The sequence below is a fragment of the Acomys russatus genome, chromosome X, assembly GCF_903995435.1.
Source record: "Acomys russatus chromosome X, mAcoRus1.1, whole genome shotgun sequence".
Classification (NCBI taxonomy): Eukaryota; Metazoa; Chordata; class Mammalia; order Rodentia; family Muridae; genus Acomys; species Acomys russatus.
The window spans coordinates 30,783,379-30,809,823 of record NC_067169.1 but is presented as its reverse complement, the minus strand read 5'-3'; the positions used below and the strand labels follow the sequence as shown (position 1 = coordinate 30,809,823).

Here is a 26,445-nt window from a genome sequence, read left to right as displayed (position 1 = left end):
GCCCTACCCTCGCCGCCTAAGCCTGCCCTCCGCCAGACGGGTCCCCTCCCCGCGGCACCACGGCTTCCCTTCAACAGCAAGGCGACGGGGGCTTCCCCTCAGCAGCCGCCGGCGCCTCAGTCTCCGCAGCCGGCCAAGCTCCGCCGCGCCCGCGGCCCGCGGCCGCCGTAAGTGTTAGGGTGTCCGCTGAGGTGTCAGGGATGGAAAGAGGGAGAGATGACCGGGCGCGCCCCCCGCCGCCCCGTGAGCACTCCGACGACCCCACCCCGAGTCCTCCCGGGGCGCCGCGCCCCGAAACTCACTTCTGGTGGCGGTAGCGACCCGCTTTCCACTCTGCGGCGCGCCAGTGATGCGGGGGCCAGTCCTGGGTTCCGCGGGGACCCCGCGGCACCTGTGGTTCGCCGATCGCCTCAAGTTTGGCGGGGCGTTTTGGGGAGGGGCCGGGGTAGCAGCGACCGAGGACTTGGCGCCCCTGGCGGGCCAGCGGATGCCATTGTCTCTGCTCAGTTCCTTGCGGGTCACCTCTCCGGGCTTTGGGCAGTGATGGAGTGTGGTCCCGGGAGGAGGGGAGGCGTCGGAGACTGCGGGACCCCAGGGATGCTGGACCAGTGCCCACTCCAAAGCTGAGCTCATTGTTGGTGTTTGTTTTTGTTTTAATACCCATCTGGAAAAATTGTCCCAAGATGTGCGGCAAAATCAAAGCGAGGGAAAAGGAATACTTGTGCCACGGGCTTCGTCCCATGTTAGCACATCTTTTTAAGGAAAATGCGTGGTTTCTTCGTCTTACAAAGTAGTAGGGCGGATACTGGACCCTGCTACAGATAGCCTAGAGCACACCCCTGTCGTTAGCCAACCCTCTTTCCTGGTCATCAAGATTTAAGAAAACCAGATCGCTTCCTTCCCCAAGTTCTGGTAACGGTTCGCGTTAAATGTCCAGTTGATGCTTTACTTGCCGTTCTCTTCGAATGCCGCTGTCTTCAGTACTTACATAGGTGGCACTTTCCTATCAATGAATTATGTAGAGTGTTGTGTGCGGTAATAGCCAATTTTAACTTTATTAAAGTTAAATGGCTACGCCATATATTTCCGGATGTTTTCTTGATGCCTTCTTGGGATATTGCGAGGTGGATTTCCTGTCGAAATTTAGAGCCAAATTGATTTTATATTAGTTACGTAAATTCCTCCTCCTGGGTTCAAATTTAAGGTGGTGTGGTGAATATTAAGAAATCTCCCTTTGAGTGGGTCCTATTGCACTGTCACTGTTAAAGGAACTTAAAAGGGTTAAAAGAGAACACCTATCTGAATTTTACCTTCAAACTTGCTTTACAATACAGCTCGCTTTTACCAGCTGAATTATAAAATACCTGCCTTAGAAAACGTAGACTGGCCAACAGACATGCAAATGCTAAGAAAATCCATGCAAATTAGCTTCAGTATAAAACATACTAGAATCCTGCATACATTCAAATGTATTTTTTTAATTGTTTTAAAAGAAGTATTCTGTGCCAGGTTCCAAAATTTTGTTGTTTTAAGTACCCTCTGCAGTGTCTCAATATGAGTAACTTTCAGTTAAGCTTTTTTAGGCTTTTATTCTTCTTTACATAATATTACACTAACTCAGTGCCTTAACGTTTATTTGTACTGGAGTTTATAGAAGTGAAACAGAAATAAAAATCAGGCTTTTGTGAAGAAAAATGTGTCATTTCTAAGATCTTTTAAAAAAATATTGTTTTGCTTAAAATATGCTAGCATAAATTGAAGAGAGTGCTTTAATAAGTGATAAGCAGTTTGTCTATAAGAAATTCAACCTAGAACTAGAATGGCCTCAGGATGAAAAATAGAAGGTTTTCTCTTTCTTAGAAATGTACCTAAATCCACTACCTGATGTCTTCCTGATGTCGACGCATGTAGAGTGGTGGGGTGTGTAGCACAGGTAGAAGATTGTTTCTTAAATTATCAGAATTCTTGTTCTTCAAAATTCTCACTCCAGCTTACCACCTGTTCTTATTTCCACACACTCTCTTCCACATTTACCAACATATAGTAAGACGATCTTTCCAAAAGAATTTCCTGCTATTATAATCTGCATAGCAGTGTCAATGGCTTACTAATCATTTGTCTGGGTGTTTGCTGTGCCCTCAAATCGGCTCTGAAAACCATGTGATCTTAACTGGTAATTGTATGTAATCTTGATTTTTATTTATGTTAACAGATGCAGTTTATGTTGCTTTTTAGTCGTCAGGGAAAGCTGAGGCTGCAGAAATGGTATGTCCCGCTGTCAGACAAAGAGAAGAAGAAGATCACAAGAGAACTTGTTCAAACCGTTTTAGCACGGAAACCTAAAATGTGCAGCTTCCTTGAGTGGAGAGATCTGAAAATTGTTTATAAAAGGTATTTTTTTTTAATTTATCAGAAAGGTGAAGTACTGTCAAACATTAGGGTTATTTCTAATGAAGAAATTGCAGACTTATGAAAATAAACAAGGATTAATAAATATTTAAAGGAAATAAGTTTAAAGGAAAACTTCCCATTTAAAAATAAGTAACTGGTATTTTGATTGCTTGCCTTAAGCAGAAATGATAGCAGCAGGGGAATCATTTAAAATAAATTGCATAATTAAAGACAAACAGCTATTCATGCTTGATTATCACTTTAGAAAAATTCAGTGAATTCACTCCAGGGGTAAATAAGATATTTTAAATTTTTAAGTAATTCCATAAATTCAGGCATGCATAGATAACAGTGTAATAATCCTTTCTTACAACAAATCTATAAAGAAATAACTGATATTTGGCACTCCTTTTATCTGATTTTTAGAATTAATCTTATTTATAAAGATCCTGGACACATAGACCATCTCAGTATACAGATGTTTAAATATTTTGTATATATATGGGATCTTTTTGCTAGTAGTAGTTATTATTTGAAATAGACTTGTTGCTGTGAAGGAGTTATGCTTAGATGTGATAATTTTACCAAGGATGGAACTTTTTAGTGCAAAATAACTTGTAGGTTGGCTTTTTACATAGTTTTTTCTTTAATATTACACATCTTCACTTTGTTGTTAACCAAAACTTTTCTCAAGATTGTTCTAAGCAGTTGAAAAGAAATATATATATATATATATTTTTTTTTTCAGAATGTTTTTTGAGAGAGCATTTCCTTGTTTCTTTCCCATTTCTGGTTCCTTTTCAGTAATTTACTGAATTTAATATAAAAGCATTTCTTCATATAAAGGATTTTCTTGTGTGGGGAGTTTGCAGAGAACTAACAGTATGGAATGCAGTGAAGGTGGAGACAAGTCTAGTTTTCTTCTATTTTCTATTCCAAGTGTGCATGGGTTTTGTGGTGGAGGTGGCAGAGGAAGACATGGAGATTAGTAGTACATATAGAGACCCTCTTAATACATTAGCCTTCTCTTTATTTCTTAGTGAATTACATCAATTTGGGTGATTTTTATATCCAGTGTTTGGCTTAGTATGTGTTGAGAAAAATCATAGCATTTGAGAGCTGGAAGATGCCTTAAAACACACACTTTTCTCCCAGGTTTAGGAACTTGAATAAAACAAGTAGAAATAGAATTGCTTTCGTGGAATCAGAAATAAGAATCCTGTACCCTGGTTCAGTTGGCCTCTGCTCTCTGCACAACAGACAGGTCTTGAATTTGGAAAACATTAGTTATTGTTCAAATTTCACTTGGCCCTATACTAATGATAGGCATGGGGCTACAACCTAAGTCTTAGTGTGGAGGCAATGGTTTTAAATAGGTGTGGAAAGAAAGAAGGATTTGATTTGCATTTCTGAAAAGATTGCAGTAAAACAGTGGCTAGGGGAGTGAAAGGGACTGAGACTGGCACCTGCAGGATCAGCAGGGGACTGCATGATACCTGGCTCCAGAGCTGAGAGGCCAGGAAGGAGACCTGTTTGAAATTGAAAGAGGGAGTGGAGTCACTTCATTTCTCCAGTTTGGTTTATGGGGTGAAAGGTAAGCTAGGAAATTCAGCTAATTTAAGGGCAGGTTGATATGTCCATGTCTGTTCACTTGGCTCTCTGATGGATGTGGTGAGCATAGGATGTGGAACTCGAGGGTGAAAGTTAGACATAAAGTTTTAGATAACCAGCATGCAGGTGCAGGTGGAAGGAATAAAGAGGGGGCCTGCAGATTGAAATGATAAAGGCGCAAAGAGGTGCTGTTAGATCAGTAAAGTCAGGGAAGCAGAGAGATTCGAGAGTAAGAACAGTGCTGCCAGGTGTTGCACGGAAGTTCAGTAAAAGTGCAGACGTCTTAGAATCTTGTAGTGAGCATTTCATGCAATGCCTGTTGCCAGAACAGTTTCAGTAGAAACAGAACTTTTGCTATAAGGAGGTGGAGAGGTAGAGAATTCGAAACAGCAAGGACAGAAGAGGTTGTAACTACCCATAGACATGGATTCCGGATTCCTGGACAGGGTTTATAAAAGGTGTGAGAGGTTTAAGCTTATTTCTAGATAGTGAAAGGAGTCCCCCGTGTGGAGGAGGAAAATCCTAGCAAGAGAACAAGCCAGTGAATGGGCGGTTCCTAGGAAAAAAGGAAACAGCAGGTTTGAGCGCATACACTTGCCACTCAGCCTGTTCCTGTTGCTCTCCCTCTCTTTTGCAGAAATTATAAAAAGGGAACTCCTACCTGATCTGATATTTAGATGAAAGTTTTTTCAAGTAAGATGTGGACTTAACAACAACAACAAAGGACCTTCACCGAGATGTTTCGTTTCCAAAAGACAGAATGTATAATGTTTTTCTTTATGCCCCCTTCTGTTTCATACTGAAAAACCTCATCTACTTCCCTTTTAACCATGTATTTTGTTATTAGGAGGCGATGTGTTCTCTCTGCTCTGGCTGGAAGATAAGACCTTAAAAGCCAGAGAATTCCTACTGAGAGCCTAGTAAATTCTGCTCTAGCACTTTCACTGTTCCTCTTAGCCTGTGGTTTTTTTTTTTTTTTTTTTTTCATCTTTACTCATCCTGTCCATGTTCTTCATCCCTGAGCATTTTGGGTATTTGGTTAATATAGCAGAAAAGACAGACTGAAAATCTGAGGACTTATGTTGTGTTCCCATGTGCCATTCCCTAGTTTTGTGACTTTGAATATGTTCCTTTCCTCATCTTTAAAATAAATACTCCTGACCCCTTAGAGACAGAACATTATATGCCTAATTCGTGCAGCATTTCATAGTAGAGACAATTGAATTTAGGTCTTTTAAAATTAATTTTAAAATGCATCCCCATGTTACTAGCTTGAGAATTTGTTGAGAGGTACTTATTGATTTTTTTTTTTTTTTTTTACTAACAAAAGAAATCTTAACGACATACCAGTGGGCATTGAGAATTGTTTAGCTACATTCACGCACAGTCAGCTGATATTTAGCTGACTGCAGAGAAGTCATGTGTTTTGAATATAAGAATAGGCACTTTCAGATGTTGAGTGCCAGTAATTAGAGTAAGCTCTAATCCATGGTGCTAAAAATAACTAAACATACCTCTCTCCTTACTAGTCTATTATTAATTTTACTTCAGATTTAGACTTACAAATATGTACTACGAGAACAAAACAAGCTCATTATTGAATTTTAAAACACCATTTGGTCCTAAAAACCGGGAGTATTCTTCATGTTCTCTTGGTAATCTTTTACTAAATCTTTTTTTAAAAATCTCTTTCCCTTCCTCAAAGCTCTTAATATATTGCGTTGAGCATATTTTAATTTTAGCCAGGTGCAGGATTATTTTAATACAGTTCTCAGCTGTGGTTTTTAATAGAAAATGTGGGCTCCAGGGTCAAATTTCAGTTCTGAGCTGGCTGCTCAAGCCTGGGTCTCCTATAAATGCAAATAACAATGATAGCTTGGTGAGGATGTTGTGAAGATTAAGATGGTAAAATATGCAAAAGCCTCCACTAACACTTAGTGTCTCATTTACAGGGAGCCTGTCCCTGGTGCCTGCTATTGTCCTTCTGGTTCTCCCTTCCCCTGCTTTCTGAAGAAGTGTTCTTACCATGCTAATAGCTGTCTTTTCTCCTTTCTCCCCCACTCTAAGTGCAGTAAGCATTTAGAGGACTGAAGAGGAATGAATGGTATAGGAGGCCCTGGATTTGATCTCTAGTAGGACAGAAAAAAAAAAAGCTAAAATTAAATACTGTTGCAGGAGTTGTTTTGTTGTTGTTTTCTTAAAAGTATTTTTGGTTGGTGCTTAGATACATTGGTCCTGCTCATTTTTAAATTCATGACTGGTATAACTAAGGACCTTCAAACGTTTTGTTGTTGTTGTTGAAATATTATTGTTTATTTTGTAAACAAAGAGGCTGTATTGTGAATAAAGAAGCAAGGAGATAGTGCCCATATTGGATGCCTTAACAGCAGCATGAGACACATTTAAAAATAATCTTACTTCAGATTTCCTATTAACAATCTCTGCAATGAAATTGTTATTCTGTTCATAGAAACAATTGCATCTGTCTTTGGTCTGTCATTTTTATATCAGCTCCTTTAATCTTTAGTTTTCATAATTCAGAGAATCTTCTATATCAGTGATTCCCAACCTGTGGATCACAACTCCTTTGGCAAACTTGTATCTTAAAAATATTTACATTATGATTCATAACAGTAACAAAATTATAGTTATGAAGTAACAATGAAAATAATTTTATAGCCAGATGTGGTGGCACACGCCTATAACCCCAGCACTCAGGGAGACAGAGGCAGCTGATCATTGTGAGTTTGAGGTCAGCCTGGTCTACAAAGCGAAAACCCTGCCTTAAAACCAAAAATAATAAGTAAATAAATAAATAGAAATATTTTTAAAAATCATTTTATGGTTGGGGGTCACCATACCATGAGGAACTGTATTAAATAGTTTAGCATTAGGAAGGTTGAGAACCAATGTGTTATATATCATTTGTGCCAGACTCTGCAGATGCTGTTGGAAGAGTGTGGATTAGGGAGGATAGAGAATTAGCATAGCCCTTGCTTTTTTAAAAGATAAACAAAACAAAGTTATGATGGGAACAAAAGGAAGTTCTTTACTCAAGTTAGAGGTAGTACTGTGTTTTGTCTTTCCTGTTTTCTCTTTCTGGGAATAAGGGAACGCACTGAAATGTCTACGTTGTTTCTGTGTATACATTGTCCTTCAATAGTATGTTCTAAAGCATTAATAGTATCTTCAATAAGCCCTTCAGTTGGGATATATTGACAGCTTGTTTTCTCCAGTTTGCTTGTAGTTTGAATCAATCGCACTGTATATTTTGTTCTAATTAAGTAAACTTAAGAAAAACTGGCTCAATTATATTTTCCAAATGCTCAGAAAGCAATCTGAAAGGAAGAAGAGCAAGATCAATTTACTCCTGCTAAGAGACAGGACTGAATTATTTTTCTCTTTTCTTTTTGCCTGTGTTTTCCAGATTTTCTCTTGTACATTTATTACTTTGTAATCAAGGAGAAAAAGAATTTGTTTTAAAAGAAGAATGAACATGATTATAATAAGCACGAGGACTTGTACAACAGGACATGAAAAGATATTTAGAAAACATGATTATAGGTGTAACATTTTTCTGTAATTCTATTTCATTACAGATATGCCAGTCTATATTTTTGCTGTGCTATTGAGGATCAGGACAATGAACTGATTACCCTGGAAATAATCCATCGTTACGTGGAATTACTTGACAAGTATTTTGGCAGTGTGAGTAGTAGTTTTAGCTTTTAGCTTGTCTCTAACAAGCTTCCTATTTGAGGATTCTAACTGTAAGGGGAGGACAGGACTGACTCTTGTCAGTGCATGTAGTCAACTTTCAGAATCTCTAGCCCCACAGATGTACTCATTTAATTATACTGGTAAGAATAAGTTTGTAAAAATAGAGGCGCTGGATAGATGGCTCAGTTGGTAAAGTGATTACCACCCAAGCATGGGAGCCTGAGTTTAATCCCCAGGATGCACATAAAAGCCAGTGCTGGCTCTTGCTGCTGCTTTGTAAATTCTGTATGTATGGGCGTTTTGCCTACTTGGGACACTTGCACACTTGGTGTGCACAGAAGCCAAAAGATTTCAAATCCCCTGGAAGTAGAGCTATAGAGGTTGTAAGCGATATTGTAGGTGGGGGGAATTGAACTTTGGTCCTCTGGAAGTGCAGACACTGTTTTTAAACGCTGAGCCATCTCTTTAGCCCCTGGCTTTTGCTTCGAATTCCCAGGATAATGGAGACAGGTGGATCTCTGGACCTCATTAGCCAGCCAGCCTAGCCCTAGCCTAGTCTGGGAGGCTTAGGTCCCAGTGAAAGACCGTGTTTCTAAAAACCAGGTAGATGGCTCCTGAGGAGCAACATCCTCACGTACTCACACACGCACACTCACACATGCACGCAGCACACAGCACGCATGCACACACAAATGTATGTGAACCAGAAGAGTCCCTATTGCTGACATTAGCATTCTGGAAGAGCATTCAGAATTGTTAGCTTAATAACATTACTTAAGAAATAGTATTTAAAGATCAGTTTTTATGAGAGCCAGGTCTTACTTGTAGGCATTGTGTAGTCAAGTGTTGAAATTTGACAATTAAGCTTCCTAAATCAATGGTGCTTAATCAGCAAGATTTCCATTTTTGAAAAGAATTAATATCAATTCAATCTAATCAGATTTTATTCACTGCCCAGTAATGAATAAGCATCTTTGGGTTAATTTTTAACAGGCCTTGGTTTTGTTTGTTTGTTTGTTTTTGCTTTTTAGGTGTGTGAACTTGATATCATCTTTAATTTTGAGAAGGCCTATTTTATTTTGGATGAATTTCTTTTGGGAGGAGAAGTTCAGGAAACATCCAAGAAAAATGTCCTTAAAGCAATTGAGCAGGCTGATCTCTTGCAGGAGGTAAGCTATTTAGACTCATGAAAAGGAACTAGCATGTTTCGCTCTTGCTAGGAGACTGTGTCAGTCATCATTCCGACAAATTTCAGAAATTATTTCAAAGCATGTTGGTATGTAGTGTTCATGTGCACTTTGGAATATGTGTCAGTCACAGCAACTCAGTTATCTGTCTGTGGAGATAGCCTGCCAGTCAGGCTGACTTAGAGGACAGACTATTTCAATGACAATAAATAAAGGAATAAATAAATAAAGGTATATATTAAAAGGGGACACAATTGGCCAAAAATAATAATCATTTGAGAACTTCTTATCCTCTGTTTTGAATTTCTTAAACCCCCCACCCCGACTTTTTTCATTAGAGTGGATAATTAGGAGTTGACTGTGAGATTATGGCATATCCTTTCCAAATTGGTTCATGTTTTCACCTCATGTCCACTAAGTGCAAATGTAGCCAAGCAAATGTTAGTGTTTTCTAATTAAACTTTTTATAGAACCCTCCAGCTTTGTGTTAACAAAGTTAACTTTAAATGGATTTGTACTTCTCTTTGTTCTTTTGAAATAACTAACCATGTTCTGTCAAAACTATTATATTCTTGTCTTAACATCCATATCCCAGAACCATAGCAACCCCTTTTCCTTCTAATTGCCTTCACCATCCTGAGCTAATTGTGTGTTTGATGCTTAGGTACCAAATTAAATTATGGTTTAGAGCTAATTGTAGTTGTTATAATATAGAAAGTTTAGCATGAAACTGGGTTAGTAAAGAAAAATAGGATGCTTTCATTAGGGTAGCCGTGTGTGTGTGTCTGTGTGTGTGTGTGTGTGATATATGACATAAATGAATATTTGTGCCCCATGGGTTCATTTACTGGAAGTAAATTTACTAAAAGTTCATTTACTTGAAAGTAGACTTGTATTCCTTGTTTATTTTAACCCTTTCTTCTCTATTACATATCTATTTTTAATTAGTAAAACAGACTTTAAATTCAATATATCAGTATTTCTGAAATAGCTCACTTTAAAGGAATGACTAAAGGGAAAAGAATAACTCTTAATTCTGTTATAATTTCTTTACTTTTGGCCTTTGTGGTACAGGGAACTCCTAGTGAATCTTCTGTATCAGCTGTAGGGCCTGCTTAGAGTTGTCTTGATATCATCTGGAATCTACAACCACTAAATGTGAGAGAAGTGAACTATGTGTTTAATGTTGTAGTTGTCACAAAATAGGCTGGTAAGTATAAAACTGAAGTATCTCAGTGGCAGCACTCATACCATCTGCTGTTTGGTAGTCAAATGAGCACAGACCTTTTTTCTCGTGCACAGTTTGCTCTGGTAGTTTATTAATTGCAAACATGTCATTTTGGAGGTTTATAATTTTAACATCAGGTATGTTGACTTCAAGAGTATATTCTATCATTGTAAAATTGGCTTTAAAGTTAGCATCTCCTTTTGTTGTTTACTAATCAAACTTCAGAGAAAACAAACAAACAAATGATTAGGTCAAGCTGGGGATGTAGGTAAGTTGGAAGAGTGCTTGCCTAGCTTGCATGAAGCCCTGAGTTCAGTGCCCAGCTCAGCATAAACCAGATCTGGTGATGTATGCCTGAAACTTAGCACTTGGGAAGTAGCGACAGAAGAGTCAGGAGCTCAAGGTCTGAGCTGCAAAGGAAGTTTTGAGAGAAGCCTGGGTAACCTGAGGCCCTGCCAAAATCAAAATATAAAACTAACCAAAAGGTAGACCTCAGGATTAGGAATTGAAAATTCTTCATACTTGTGTCTTGTCTTAATAGTGTTTAATTATTCTAGAACTAGAATCTCTCATGTTAGACTTGATATTCTTTCTAAGTTTTTTTTTTTTTTTTTTTTATCATTTTCTGGTTAAGTTTTTGTTGTTTTAAGACATTTTTAAAACTGTTAAAGTTCAGTTTTTGCTTTTAATATGTTCCTAGAAAGTACTTCTTAGGGTATTGATATCTCCTTGATCCTGGGTTACTTTTTAAATGCTACTGGAAAATTGCTCTATGTTTTATAATAGGACAACAATGTTATGTTTACTTGATAGTGTGTATTCACCCTATGAGGAGATACAAAGCATTATTATAGCTGTATTGCTGTTTGTTACTTCTTAGGCCTGGATGTTCACTGTTATTTTTATCAGTAGTTAGAACTTTTTATTGGATATGTAGATTCATAGACAGTATTTACAAAAGTCATTTCTTATTAACTTTACCAAAATGCTCAGTGTATAATAGCTTTCTAGGTCTTAGATTTTGAGATATAGTAGTCACTTGTGTCTTGAAGTCATTTTCTCTCTAAAATTGTTTAAGCATAGCTATTTTAGTTAAATACAACCTAAAATTTTTAGTAAAAGTACTAAAATCTTTAATTTCAATGTAATTTTTTTTATGTATTATGACTTTTCTATTTAGTGTCAAAAATCTTTCTGTGGAATATTTTAAGATGATTTTGAATTAACAATGAACTTCATCTGTTGGCCTACAAGTATATACAATTAGAATAATTTCAATCTTAGGTCTTTTTCTTAATACTATTCAGAAATTTTGTTAAAATTTTGCATTTGTACGAATTATACTAATATGTAATCTAGATAGACTTTCATTTTGTGGGTGAACAGGGCAGATAGTGGCTAAAGTAGATTTTCTTCTGTTATCATGCTACAAAACAAAGCAAACTGCCAAAATATTAGCAACCATTGTGGTTTCATAGTATATTTCTCATATTTGGCATTCACAGACCAATTCTGTGTTTATACCTTTTTGTTGCATTAATTCATAATTAGCTTTGGGAGGGAAATCCCAGAAACTGGCCCATTATTCAATTTTTTAAAATATTTGACTGTTAGATTTTAAAACATGCCACTATTGCTAAAGTTGATTTTTAAATTAAGATATGACTTGCTGAGATTAATAAAATTGTTTTTACAATTCTTAGTATATTTCCCTCCCCACATACCTAGTTTTTGGGTGGTAAGGTGAGGGATAATGATGCAGTTGAATTTATTTTATAAACACATATATTGATAACGACAAAGGAATGGTAGTACGGCTTTTCCCCTGTGAAGTCAGGCACTTACCAGCTTTTCTCTGCTCCTTAATTTTATAGAGCCAGAATGAAGAATGGGGAGGTTTGTCTGAGGATATCTTATGATAAAGAACAGTCTAAGACTTTAGTTCCTTTGACCCCCAACTTATTTATTGGTAACTACTAAATTTACCATTTTTGTGGCATGGATAAAATGGCACTATGCAGAGACTGTTGCACGTGAGATGATTTCAAGTCCTTGCTTGATCTGTGAAGATCAAATAGTTAACTCCTAGGCATCGGGCTTGCTATAACTCTAGTGGTACATACATGCATGATGGTATTGATCAGCGCTTTGAGATGCGCCACCCTTTCTATCCTAACAGCATCATTTTGAAATTCGTGGGGATTTCTTTCTTTTGAGCTTTGTTTGCTGTTGGTATTGTTTCTCACTAAAGTCATTCATGAAATGGGAAAAAGTGAGGTGTCAAAAGCAAGCCCTGTACTCATGAATTTGCTCCTACTTGAAGATGATCGACTTTATGAATAGAGCCACTGGATTTGCAGATGTTTGTCTGTCTCGTCTAGAGTGTGGTAGTCTATGGAGAATTACTGCTGATAAAATTGATTTGTTTTAGTGCTGAGGCCCGCATGAAATATCTTAATAGTATGCTATGTCTTTGTGAAAGTAATCATTAATCGGTGGGGCTGCATAAAAATGGAAAGGTAAGAATCTTGAGAGAAAAGGTGATTCCTTTAAAAAATGAGGTTTTCATAGTAACATTAAGAGAGTAAGTATTACAGTATCTTATGACATGAAGATTTAAGTTTTTCAAAAAATCAAACCTTGCTAAGCATAAATATTTAGGCATGCTAGTGAGACTCAAGAATATCTTAAATTGTTTTAAAAGCATAGATCCTTTCAAATATACAATATTGTCATTTAATAGCAAAACACGTTTTATTATAAATCTTTTTATGATTTGCTTTTTAAATTTTTTTTATTTGCTTTAATAAGACAAAACCCTTGCAATGTTTTGTAATTACCACTCTTTCAAGCCTACACCTCTCTCTTTATTTGGGCTAAAAGTTAAGGCTAGAGTTATTAGTTGCAGAGTGTTTTAGATGTAGTTTGGGGTCTGCTAGAACAGATTCTGGAGACATGAGGCTTTATTTATATTTAAAATAGATAATCCAGAAACAGACAGATGTATAAGGCAGAATAAATGTCTACCTTTAGCTTTGCTTTAGTGCCATACAATATGACTAGTTCCATTCGTGCCTGGTTTCAAGTTGTAATCATTTTGTTCTATATAGTTGTAGTCAGCGTTTTGTTGTTGTTGTTTATTCCTTGGAATTTTGAACACATCCCCCATTGTTTCCTTTCTAACTCCTGGTGAATCATCTCTGGCTAGTCTGAGTTCTGTATTTCTTGTTTGTTTTTGCAGTACCTGGGGATAGAACTCAGGGTAGAGTGTCCTTGCTAGGCAAGCCCTCTATGACAGTATCTCTAGCACCGTTTGGCTTTTTATAGTGATTAAAAGTTGGAATAACTTAAATAGCCAGTTACTGTAAATTTGATCTTGAAATGAATATTTTACTAGAACCCATAATAATGCAGTTTTATATCACTGCATATATAAAGTACAAAAATTATTGAATAATATTCTCATTTTTTGCTTTGCCCTCTCAAATTTTATCTTCTTTTTTATTTTCTTAAATGTCAATCTTAACTTTCATAATTGATTTCATGATCCTAGAGTTAAGACTTGCTAAGAGTATATTCTGAGTGGTCAATGGTGATTTTTTTTTCATTAAACAGTAATTGATGAAAAAGTTTGGATTTGAGCTATTTCTGTACTGACATTATAATTTGTCCGAATCCTCTGTTACTTTAAAAAAATTAATTCCCATAGTAGAAAAATTAGTAAATACAGGCCAATACACTAGAATATAAACTTACCCACCAACTCATTGATTTCTTGTGGGAATGTCTTGGGCAGTTATACACCTCAAGGGTCCATTGGGCTATGCATGCCTGAATGAATTCCTGGTTTTCAAAGCAGTGCATTGTGAGTGGCATCAACTAGGTAGAGACTAAAAACACTTTCAAATACCATATTCTGCACAGGACACACACCCCAAACAATTATCCAGCCCCCAAAGTCAGTTGTATCCAACTTGAGAAAACTCTGACTTAATTCAATATCTTGAACTAAAATGTTCATTTATAAACTGTTACCTTTTTAATAGTATATGTAGTATTCGGTATAATTAATTGCTGAAAATTAGAAATGCAAAAGAGTAGAAAAAACTTTAAAATTGTGAGAAGAACATGTTAATACATAAATGGCTATAAAAATCACCCCTGTGATTCATACAAATTACCTTTGCCTGATAACTAGCAGCTGGGGAGATAATCAATCTATGGTTGCCTTTAGAACCTAACCCACAGAAAAGCTTATGGGATGTCACGGAATAATCTAATTTCCTCAACAACAACTAGATCTGTTCACATCTATTAAGGTAATTGAGTTTTTATGTGCAAACAAGATTGAATCTACCCTGCAGGCAGGCAGCATGCTATTGAATTTTTAGCTGATTTCCTCATCCACTTCAGGATGTGATCATTTCTTAAAGGAAGAATAAAGTGACCAGAATTTACATATACTGACTTTCTTTTGTCATAGACTTTTTGTTCTTTCTTACCCTATTAGCCTTGAAGAGTTTGTTTGATTTTCTGATTCTAAGAAATCATTTGTTTAGAAAACTGATTAAATTTAGGTATTTAAGGGCAAATACACCTACACCTGAATAAGCTTAAAATATTTCTGTAGTCTAATTTTTCTGTTGTTTTATTTAAAAAGTATAATTAGATGCCAAAGAAAGTAAATTGTCTTAATTATCTTATAATTAGCAGGCTTAGAGTAGCATTTGTAAGATATAATAAAAAAAAGTTACTCATTGTTTCTAAGAAAATCATAATAGAAATAGATGAGTAGCCCAGTAGGAAAGAGCAGAGGATATGACTCAGTCACGGATGAAAAAAGAAGTGTTTACTAAGAGAATACAAATTAAAATACCAACTAACCCTTTTAAAATGTTTTCCTCTTGCAACAATAAGAAACATTCTTGTTACTGCTGTAAACACTCAAACTTGCATTTCATTTTGAAGGATTGGTTTTATGTTATCTATTTCAAAATGAAACATATAGTATACCTTTTGTCCAATTAGTTGCACATCCAAAATTTTATCCAACCTAGAAATGTATATATGAATATGCACCAAGACATAGGCTCAGCATAATATTAAGCCATTGAAATGTACCCAGATAGCCATCCATGGGGGAAAAAATGAAGAAAATTACAACAAAGCCATACCTGCAATTGCTAGCATAACTGTAAAATAAATAAGACTAAAGTTCCCTGTAATGATACTCAAGATAATGAAATTATCAAGGAGGATGATATTGACTATCATAAGGCCCCTCCCTCCATTTTTCAGATGAGAAAACAAGCATTTTTAATATTACTTAATTTATATTATAAATTTTTGGTGGAAAATGCTGCTGTTTGGGTGAGAGTTCACATTGTATTGCTGCAGATGGTAAAAACCTAACTAGAACTTGCTAAAATGAAGGTTCAGCACATGGGGCAGAGCACTGTCAGCTTTTGTCCATTTTATACACTAACCATCTGGAGCAGCCATAAAGCTCTTGCTCCTCATTACTAATCTAATGTTAAAGAAAATCAGTAGGAGGCTGGAGAGATGGTTCAGTGCTTAAGGGCATTTGCTGTTGTTCATCCAGAGGACCCCAATTCTGTCCCTAAGACACACACATCAAGCAGCTCACAACTGTCTCTATCTCCAGCTCTGGGGGATCTGACATCTCTGACCTCTATAGGCAATTGCATTCATGTACATAACCACATGCAGACACATATGCCAACATATAATTAAAATAATAGAAATAATTACAAGTACTATTCCAAAGAAAATCTGTAGCTATTCTTATTAATTCACAAATGCTTATAAAATAGGACCACACTGTGAATTCCGTCATCTAAAAGGTACCTTATAAACTGTTTTCAATCTTGTTTGTTTGTTTGGTTTGGTTTTTGGTTTTTGGAGACAGGGTTTCTCTGTGTAGCCTTGGCTGTCCTGGATTTGCTTTGAGGATCAGGCTAGCATCAAACTCACAGAGATCTGCCTGTTTTGCCTTCCTGAGTGCTGCGATTACAGGCCTATGCCACCATGCCCGGCCAATCCTATTTTTAAAATTTATTGCTTAAAATAGATCTTAGTAGGTTTGCATATTGTGTGGCCCTTTGGGGCTTTAACCCAAAGAATAGATTTTCAGTATTAAGCACGTTTTTATGGTTTGCCACAGAATTCAGTTAGGGTCATTGAAAAAGACCATTGTGTTGTAAAACATGGGACAAAACAGGGAGTATTGGGAAGAAGAACCCCCTTAAAAACAGCTTCAGTAAGGTAATAAACTTGAAATCACACTTCCTTATAACTGCTCTTCACTAAATAGAAAATGTTTTCTTTTACCACATTGAACTAGAATCAGGAGAGTAGTTGCACAGTCTTGGATATCTAACACCATTAGCTTATTTAAGCATCTCTCAGTACAACAATATTTAAGGTGATGCATTGCTAGTTTAGGAGTACTTAAGCTTTCTGGTTAGTTTTACTTGTGAGCCACATCATAAGCATAGTGAATGAATATCTAGGAAATTTCATGGTGCAAGAGCTTTTCTTTTTTTAGGGAGACAGGTGATTTTGATAACATCTAAATTGATTCCTGTCTACTGTGTTTAACATCCTAAACATAGTACAGAGGAAGTTGAAAAGCATGTATACTGGGGAGAAGTAACTCATACAGAGTGATGACCATTAGGAATAAAAGGGAAAGTTTATTGTATTGGAAGTGGGGATGGGATGGAATCAAAAGCTGGTTGTAGGTAAGAAACGTCTTCTTTGTTATAAGGCACTCTCAGAGTAAAGCTAGAAATCTTTTCATTAGTTTGATGAGTAAACTGGTTCTTAAAATAAGAACTTGGACTTGAAAAATGACATCTAGAGAACCATTGGGGACTTGCAGAGAAGGGATAACAAGCAAAGTATGGGGTTTGGCATCAGATTCAATAAAGAACAAATTAGTGCTAAACAAAGGGGTTGCCCAAAAATGAAGGCCCATTTCTGGTTGAAAATAACATATTTGTAATACTCATACATTCATTTTTCTGGGTTATATATAAGCTCATTTCCAAAGGTGTCTGTGGGAGGAGCAAGATAGTAGACCTAGCTGCTTGGGGTCTCTCGTATACTGTGATGGGCTCCATCCCCTCCCCCTAATTCTTGCATATTTTTTAACTCGGAAAATGTACTGGTAGCATAAGGGCCTAGAATATTAAAGTTTATGTTGAATTTGCTGTACGTCCTTTGCATATAAGAGAGGGACAGACATAGTGAAATCTGTTATAAGTAGTCATCAAAGCACTTTATAGAACTTCTTCAGATGGTAACAGTCTGAACTGGACATTTCCTAGTATCCTAAAAGTGGTTAAAGGATACCATTCACTATATACAACCATCTTTTTTTGTGCATTTTAGAGGCTTTTTTCTTGAAGGATGTTTTCCAGTGAAGAAGGGTTTCTTTTTATGAAGAATATTCTTGACAACTGATAGGTGGTAATCTCTTGTTTCAGTACAGTAGTACGGACCCTTGGCTTTAAAGAATAGTTTGGCTTATCATCAACCCTTTTTTTTCCCCAAAACATAGTAAAAACAAACAAACAAACAAAAAACCTGTTAGTTAAAAAGCAATGGCAATGTCTAAGGGGCCACATTTCAAAATTGTTCATATAGAATTTTTGTCCTTGTAAGTCTTCTCCAGGAAGGAATGATTGTATTTAACTCTGTGTTTAATTTTATTATAATGTATATATTTAGCCCTGTTGGGAAACCACCTTTCTCCTTCAATGGGCATAAACTTTTCATGGGGGGCTGGAGAGATGGCTCAGAGGTTAAGGGCACTGACTGCTCCTCCAGAGGTCCTGAGTTCAATTCCCAGCAACCACATGGTGGCTCCCAACCATCTATAATGTGTTTTGGTGCCTTCTTCTGGCTAGCAGGTGTACATGCAGGCAGAACACCATATACATAATAAATTAAAACAGTCTTTTAAAAAACTTTTCATGTTGGTTTTCATATGACATGATATAAAGTTGACAAATCAAAAAGTTTAAAAACTATAACATAAAGGCAAAGAAGTGGTATTGAAGTATAAGGTTATTTGAGACTTAAACTTTTCTTGTTCTCTCTCCAGAAAACAGAGACTATGTATCACAGCAAGAGTTTCATTGGGTATAAGAAAGCATACTAGGATACGTGCTGGAGTACAGACATGCATCAAAATGTAGTAGGATATATGAATTCAGTTTTATGATTTTTGTCGAGTTTAATATTTGTATTTTGGCATTATTTGGAAAGTTAATTTCATTTAAATACCAACGGATAGCACTATTATTTCAATAATTATGTTTTTAAAGAAATTTTCCCTATAATAACTCCTAATTGAGATTATAACTTACCTTTTACACAGAATATTGAAATAGGTTGAGAGCCATTGACAAAGTATTCTTAAATACAGTAAATCAATAATGCTGTTAGTAAAGATGAAGACTTTCCATGGGAATGAAAGCTTTTCTAAATAAATGAGGCACTGGGCATTTGTTACTAATATTTCTTTACTTCCTTGTTTTATCATTACACTATTCTTAATGGGAAAGGTCCCAACTTTAAAATTCATCTGGGATGCCATAAGGTCCATTTAAGGCCCTAGTTTGGATTACTTTTATCTCTTTTTGATGTGAGAACATCTAATAGCTTGTTGTTTTATTTACACACACACACACACACACACACACACACACACACACACACACACACACACAGAGGCATAGCCATTTAACAAATTTGAGGAATTCCTTAGGATCATTTTGAGGGCTTTCAAAAAAATTAATTTTTAGCCTTTAAGGTCACATTTCTTTAGCTAAGTTACCAAAAAAAATTTTTAAAAAGCTTTCATAGGTATTTAACAATACCATATGGTGACTAGTTTTAAATTGTTCATGAGGAAGCTTTTTTTCTGCGTTCTCTCCTTAGTATAATAGTACTCTAATGAATGTAACACACTGGTAAAAAGGGAATATTCTAACTTAACTTGCCAATAATTAGCATTGATTTAAAGTAGCAATCTTTTCAGATTAGTAGTAAATACATTACATGAGGATTCTGTAGAATATAGGTCATCTTGTTTACTGTTACATACCATGAACTTGAAAAAGATAAATCTGAATGGAATTGTTTAAGAACGTACATGTTCAGCCACAAACCAAAGAACAAAAGCAAGCCTGATGCTTTAGATAACTTTACTGTGAACATTCTCAAAATCTGATTGTGTCTCCATCAGCTTGTATACTGTGTGTGTAAGAATATATGCATTTCTTTTGTAGCCACGCCATGAATATTTTAATGTCCCTGTGTACTAAATGACTGCTCATCGACTGTGCAGAATTTCACAGAGGAAATAGAGAACTGATATACTTATGAAAGAAAATGTCCTCAGCTTGGTGACTAATTCTCTTGTAAAATGATAATATAGCATCTTAGAGCTAGTACCTTTGATTGTATTTTTCTCTGTGCATATTCCTAATTCTATTTTCATTCTGTATATGATATTGACATACAGTTTATTTCTATCTACTACTGAGTTCTTGATAAAATATGACTTGTGAATGTTTTGATTAATATTCTGAACACATACAAGTTATCATTAGTAAATCATCTGTAATTAACCTTATGTGAGTAAAAGAGAAAGATCAGGGACAATCACAAATGTTTAACCAAAGAAAATACAGTTAGGAACTCAGGCAAAATTAGCAGCTCCACAATATATAGTGTAGTTTGAGCTGCCATTGTCGAAGAACACCAGGCTTTGTTTAGTGCTGATTATCTTACGGTCTGTATGAGCTAATATGTTTGACTGTATCACACCGAAGTGTATGTTGAAGCAGTGTAAAAGAAATGTATTGTACAATGCTATAAGATCTAAGGTTAAAACACTAAATTTTAAAGAAATTTTGTAGTGCCAATATTTATTGAGCCACATTTGTGCAGTGTCAAACAGTCCCTTTAAGAACTATCAGAAAGCTATGTCAAAGTCTCCTGAAATCTCTGTTGCTCAGTACCAATACTTTTGAAGCAGTAATACTGAGCCTACTTATATGATATAAAAATTCTGATATTCATTTTTAATACCTAAACATTTATACTTTATTAGTTAATGGCTTCCTAATTAATATATTAAGCCTTCTAAACACTCAGGCTGTTAACTATGGTTATATGTTTTAGAATACTAAAAACTTTTAATATTAATTTTATATAAATATGCTTTTAATAATATTTAGCATATTTTATAAATATACAAGATAACTCATTTGTCTATATCTAGAGAGTTCAAAGTCTAAATTGTTATTTACAGTAACTTAAAAGAGGCATGCCTATCATCCTAGTACTTGTGAGGCTGAGGTAGGAGGAAGATGAGGTATTACACTACCTAGGGAGTCCCTGTCTCAAAAGACAAAAATTAAATATGCCAAAAAGACTTTAGTAGGAAATGTAGTATTAGGCAGCTGTACAAATCAGCTATCTCCATTACCATCTGCAGCATCACAAAACATTGGTCTTTCATTTCCATTTTTTCCCATCCTCCCTCCCTACATGTTGTTCATCTGATTTTAATGTTGCATAAATATGCATTGTCTCATGCCTGTTTGTTTTGGATGCTGTGTGCTGAGCTGTAACAAAATGTTGCGCTTTTGGGGGGTATCTGAATACAGCTGCTTGCTTTACATTAGCACATTCTGAAATAGCTTTTCTTGCATGTCTAAAATAAAGTATTGCATGTACTTTGTCTCATGTGAATGACTTTTCTTCTCCATCTATTTTGATAAAATAACATTTTATATTTTCATTTCTCCAGGTAATTTTTTAAATTGTGATTTTTAAAAATTAAGGTAGACTTCACTATTTTAACCGTTTCTGAGTCTACAGCAGTGTTTAGTATATTCACATTGCTGTACCTCAGATCTCCAGAAGTTTTTCATCTTACAGAACTGAACTTACATAACTCATCAGCCAAGCACTTCCCCATTTCTCTTTCACTGAAGGAAGGCCCTGGTAACAACCATTCTATTTTAATCATTTCCCTAAATAATTTTGAGCTACAATTTCAGTGTGAACTTGCAAAAATTACATTTTGTATTATAAAGTTTATACAAACGTTCAACTTGTCCAGTCTTAAAGGAATACTGTATAAATTAAACTAGACTTTAGAAAGGATATATATTATTATGTAATGCATATTCAGAAAGCAACAGGACTCTTAACACCACAGGCAGTGAGCACTTCACAGAAATCTGATCTGCTCGAGGGAGTAGTTACTGGCCATTTGTATCTAGATACTCGGAGAATATAAACTGTATAGAAATCAGTGTAGGAATCTTTAACCTAGTAAAGGTTACATGAAGTTGTAAAATGACAGTAGTAAAGGAAAATAATTTTCAATTCACATGTACTTTGTCTCATGTGAATGACTTTTTTTTCTCTACCCCTTTTGATAAAATAACATTTTATATTTTCATTTTCCAGGAAATATTTTAAAGTGTGATTTTTAAAAATATTTAGAATTCACCATTTTAATCATTTGAGCCAACAGTTTGAAATAGTTAAATTTATCATGGAAACATCTAGAGTAAAGCAGAGAATCCCATACAGAGCATTCCTTTATACATCATTCAACATCAACAGTTGTCAACTTCATATCCACTTCTGTCCTCAAGCAAACCCTAGACAAACTGTTATTTCATCTTTGATGCTACAGTATGTGTTCCTAACAGCTAAGAGCCACAAACAAAATAGATAGTAATTTTGTCTTATGCCTGGCTCAGTTTTTCCTAATTGTTGGCGGGGGGGGGGGGGGTAAATGCCTTCTTATACTTTATTAGACTCCAAAGAAATTTTACATCAAATGGTTCACAGGCCTTCAGTCTCTCAATTTTTAGCAAGCCTATTCCCCCACCCCACCCCCTTACTCTTTACCATTAAAAACTAAAAACCTAAGTCAGCAGCTTCCAGAAGAAGGTCTTGTCTCAATCTGTCACTCTGCCACTGTCTTCCCAAGCAGTAAGAGAGTGAACTTTGTGGTGTTGTGTTTGCCATGGCTTTACAATAAAGACATGAAGGCAAAACAAACAAACAAAAAACCATACCTTTTAATGGCAGTTTGCTACATTGCCATTTCAGTGATTATATTCTTGTGGCAGTGCTTACCTTTCTCTATTATCCTCCATCTTTCTTAGATCTGGAACCTGACTAGATTGAAGTTTAATTGGGTGGGGGCAATGTACTTCATAGATTATACTACCTTTTGGAAAAATGTCCCTATTCACTAAAGCTGATTTTCCACCCATTTTTCATTACTAGACAAGTATTACTAACAGGCATTCTATGAACTTTTTTGGTTCTAGTATTTAATACTAAATCCCTTCACTTAGATCTCAGTTGTTAACTATCAGCTAAAATTTTTTGAAACACTTTCTTTAAATCAGGCATATTTAAAAAATTAATTCTCAAGACATGAAGGTAAGTACTATTTTGCTTCCCACATATGGAAACAACAGATTTTAAGCCATTTAAGATTACATTGTATAGTGCATTTCCTACCATTCAACCTAATATTCTAAGGATTCCTGATGTAATATAATTTTTCTTTTCCTTGTTTTGTGCTGTCTTATAAGGATGCAAAAGTAAGTTTATTATTGGATAACAAAATCTTACATTGTTTTCATCTATTAAAGTAACAATGTTGCTTTTTAATTACAAAATTGCTAGTAATAGCTAACCACTGACCTATAAGGTCCTTTATTTTTATAGTATTCAAAATTGGTCAGTTTGGAAATTTTTAAAATACCTCTTTTAGATTTGGCTAATTTGTCTTTGACATTTAAAAACAAATATTCATTCTTACGTGGTGGTGCACACCTGTAATCCCAGCACTTGGGAGGCAGAAGCAAGTGGAACTATGTGAGTTAAAGGCCAGGCTGGTCTACAAAATGAGTCCAGGACAGCCAGGGCTGTTACACAGAGAAAACCTGTCTCAAAAACAAAACAAAACAAAGAAACAACAACAACAAAAACTTTCCCCATAGTGTTTATTCTATGTCACCTCTACCAGTGCCAGTGGTTGCCCAGAAAATGTCTGGGAAGGTAGCTGTCTCCAAAGCATTGCAGTAGACAGTTAAGGAAAAACTACACAGGGCAGGCATTTCTCTTGATAACATGTGACAACACCAAACATTGAAAGTGTTACGTAACTCACTAGAAACTTATGAGGAGGGAGCTTTTTATTTGGAAGACATTTTGAGTTTTAAGTTTTTTGGTAGTATTTTCTGTATGTGATTTCATACATTGCTAGTTAGTTTACAATGGGCTTGGTTGCTTTTTGTGTTATAGCAATGGTTCCAAGCACACTGGTCAGTAATTAAGCATTTAGTAAATGCTGAAAACATTCTTCTGATGTTTTAGGCACAAATCTTTGAAAAACCCTACTGGCTATCACTAGTAGATTGGTCCCGTGACCCTAAATTGCCTTGACTAGTCTCTAAAATGAACATGCCCTTCATGTGAGCTTTTCATAGTCTTAAGACACTCTCACTGTATCTGCTTACCAGAGTCTCACATTTTCCCTCCACAGGAAGCTGAAACCCCACGTAGTGTTCTTGAAGAAATTGGACTGACATAACTGTCCTCCCTTGCTGATGACTTCTTGTGGCATTTCACACACTGTAGATGGTCACTGCCTCTCATGTCCATGTTAGCTAATGGTGTAAGATGATGTCTTGTCAGTATTACTGTTTTGCTAAGCTGCTTCATTCAGGCCTACACAATTTTTTTAAGGGAACTTTGGTTAATCAAATAACTTAAGGGACACAAATATGAGTTAGAAAGATGTAGAAAAATTAACATACCATTTCTGGACATTTTAAAATTAAAGGTCAGTCTCATAATTATGTGCACATATAAAAATAATGTCTATATACATATATATATATATCTCAAACAATTTGGCAAAATACATTTACTTCTGTACGTGAGAAAGGAAACTTAAATTATGTGAAACCTGGTTTGATAAAACCAAAGACAACAGTAATATTTCAGTATATATAAGAATAAAGGGAACTGACACATTACAGATCAAATCAATGAAAGTTTATTGAAAATTTAAACCAAATTTATACCAAAGACCCTTATTGGATATAACATACATTAAAACAAAGGGAATATAGATACTTTTAGAGGACTAACTTAGAATGATGCTGTTTTACACCAAAATTCATTAAGTATTCTGAATTAGTGGGACAAGGAACAAAGACTTTCCTATTCTTGAGCACATAATTTTTAAGGCCAAGGAACATTTGACTCCCCAAGGTGAAGTTTTAGTGGTCATAATCATGTAGTTACTTGTTTTCAGTGCCCCAAAATAAAGTAGGACTGTTATTTACTAGATATTCTTCGTAACCGTATGTTGCTCTCTTCACAAAGTGTTACATAAAGTCATTATCTACAGCATGAACGTTCCTTCTGGGATGCTTGTTAAAGCCAAATTTATTTTGCTTCCCTATTGCTTCCTTCCAGTTAGAAGTGCTACAGACTTGACAGCAGCTCCCTTTCCTTTCATGTCACTACCTAGTCGTCTGAAGTCTTATGAAAATTTAAAAGATAACTTTCGTATAGCAAAGTGAGAGTTGACTGAAGCAAATGGCATTGGTTGGCCCTATATTTTTTCAAGCTATATAAATGCTCGGCATCACTTTTTACATATTAATACATACCTGAACACATCTCCCTGATTTCTACGTTCCCTTGTTAATGCTAGGCTGGAGTACGCTTTGCTGTGATTGTGAACAACTTTCAAGCCACCTGAACACTGTCTTATCACTTCACCAATTAATGGTAATAAATGTTTTGCAAACACTGTGGTGTGCTTTTATCTCTTTCTAAAAGTTTGTCGAACTAAAGAGGGATTTGAAAAGAAGGGTTCTTTTCCCCCCCCAATACAATGTTGACAGTTCCTCTCCATCTGACACCTGACCCGTGCACTGGAATGTGATGGTGATTGTAAGCACACACAAAAAATGGCAGACGAATTAAGGAATATTCATGTACTTCAAGCTCATTAAAAAAAATCACATGGATTCCATGCCAGCAAGAACTTACAACACATTTATTTTCAATTAATAAATGCTTTGAAAACCTTGATGCAGTTGACTTGTATACGCTTTCTGACATAGGAACTCAGATTACTCCAGATAATCAAATGATATCCAAATGATGAATCCTCATCTCCTACATATGAGGAATTGGTAGAACATGCATCAGAAACAGACTAATATTTGCTAACTGTGCAGATTAGTGTAAGCAACAAATCAAAACTTCCAGTTACAGAAATAGTATGGTTATGGGGCCTTCTGCCGCTACAAATAGATATTGCTTCATTCTAAGCCTGAGATGTTTAAGAACACGGAAAGGATTCTCATCAAATTAAAATGAAAGAGACATTTGTAGGTTAAAAGGGCATTTGTGAATGCAGCTGTTCACTAACAAGCCCATGGGCTTCTGTCAGTAATGCAGAGTTTGAGGCATAAGTAGTAATCAGGTTTATCATAGACACACACAGGTGCCCATTCACTATAGTAAATGTAAGTTCAAAGTCACAATCAGGATTATGACCCAATCAGAGGCTTTCTAAACTTCCCTTGCACTCCCTTAACATGCGAGGGGAAAGTCTTGTTCAATTGTCTTGAGCTCAAGAAGATGGATTTTCTTTGCTTTCCCATCATGATCTAAGAACATTCAACTTTAGGACTAGGGATGGATCTCAGTGGTAGCACCCTTGCCTACCATGTTTGAAGCCCCAATATTGCACATATAATCTTTACATACTCTTGGCTGCAGTTTGAACAGTATTTTTAAATACCAACTTTACTTAAAACCATACAGCATTAATAAACCCAGTAAATCTAGAAATTACCATTTCAAACTGAAACAAGTAGCACTTCGTTAAACTTTTTCAAAACTTTGTACCTTTTTTATTCTTTTTTTAAAAATGAGGCAGGATCTAACTCTAGCCCTGACTGCCATCAGCCTCCAAAGTGCAGGGATTACTGGCATACGCTACTGCACACGACTTGTATGCATTTTCAATGAATTCTTAAATGTCAGGTTGCCAAATGTCACTGAATTTTGAGGTCCAAAGTGTGATAGTGAAAGTCTATGTATGAGAAGAAAGCATCTTGGAAAAGCTAGGGATAATGCACACGAGCCTACATTCAGTTCTCTTGGCTGAGCACTCTTCTGTAATTATTATACCAGGACTATTAT

At 35.9% G+C, this 26,445-nt stretch overlaps 1 protein-coding gene across 4 annotated transcripts; it reads left to right on the top strand.

Annotated features, from left to right (window-relative positions):
• Ap1s2 (adaptor related protein complex 1 subunit sigma 2) lies at window positions 1–25,038 on the top strand. 4 transcript variants are annotated; one of them, XR_007830217.1, is made up of 6 exons: window positions 1–167; window positions 2,213–2,391; window positions 7,602–7,710; window positions 8,754–8,891; window positions 12,012–12,106; window positions 23,759–25,038. XR_007830217.1 is itself a non-coding variant. In XM_051142348.1 (5 exons), the coding sequence occupies exons 2-5, from the start codon at window positions 2,213–2,215 to the stop codon at window positions 19,491–19,493; spliced, it is 462 nt and encodes a 153-aa protein (XP_050998305.1). In that variant the 5' UTR covers window positions 1–167; the 3' UTR covers window positions 19,494–19,875. The 4 variants fall into 4 exon arrangements, 3 of the variants coding, with proteins under 3 accessions (XP_050998305.1, XP_050998302.1, XP_050998303.1); XM_051142348.1 differs by lacking the exons at window positions 12,012–12,106; window positions 23,759–25,038 and adding an exon at window positions 19,458–19,875; XM_051142345.1 differs by lacking the exons at window positions 12,012–12,106; window positions 23,759–25,038 and adding an exon at window positions 18,269–18,874.
• Window positions 25,039–26,445: the final 1,407 nt, after the last annotated feature.

What these genes read in the sequence shown, in the direction of transcription:
- Ap1s2 (XM_051142345.1), top strand. Translation starts at nt 2,213, where the DNA reads ATGCAGTTTATGTTGCTTTTTAGTCGTCAGGGAAAGCTGAGGCTGCAG. An exon ending in CTGAAAATTGTTTATAAAAG is followed by an intron (nt 2,392 to 7,601) that starts GTATTTTTTTTT and finishes ATTTCATTACAG; the next exon opens with ATATGCCAGTCTATATTTTT. An exon ending in TTGACAAGTATTTTGGCAGT is followed by an intron (nt 7,711 to 8,753) that starts GTGAGTAGTAGT and finishes TTTGCTTTTTAG; the next exon opens with GTGTGTGAACTTGATATCAT.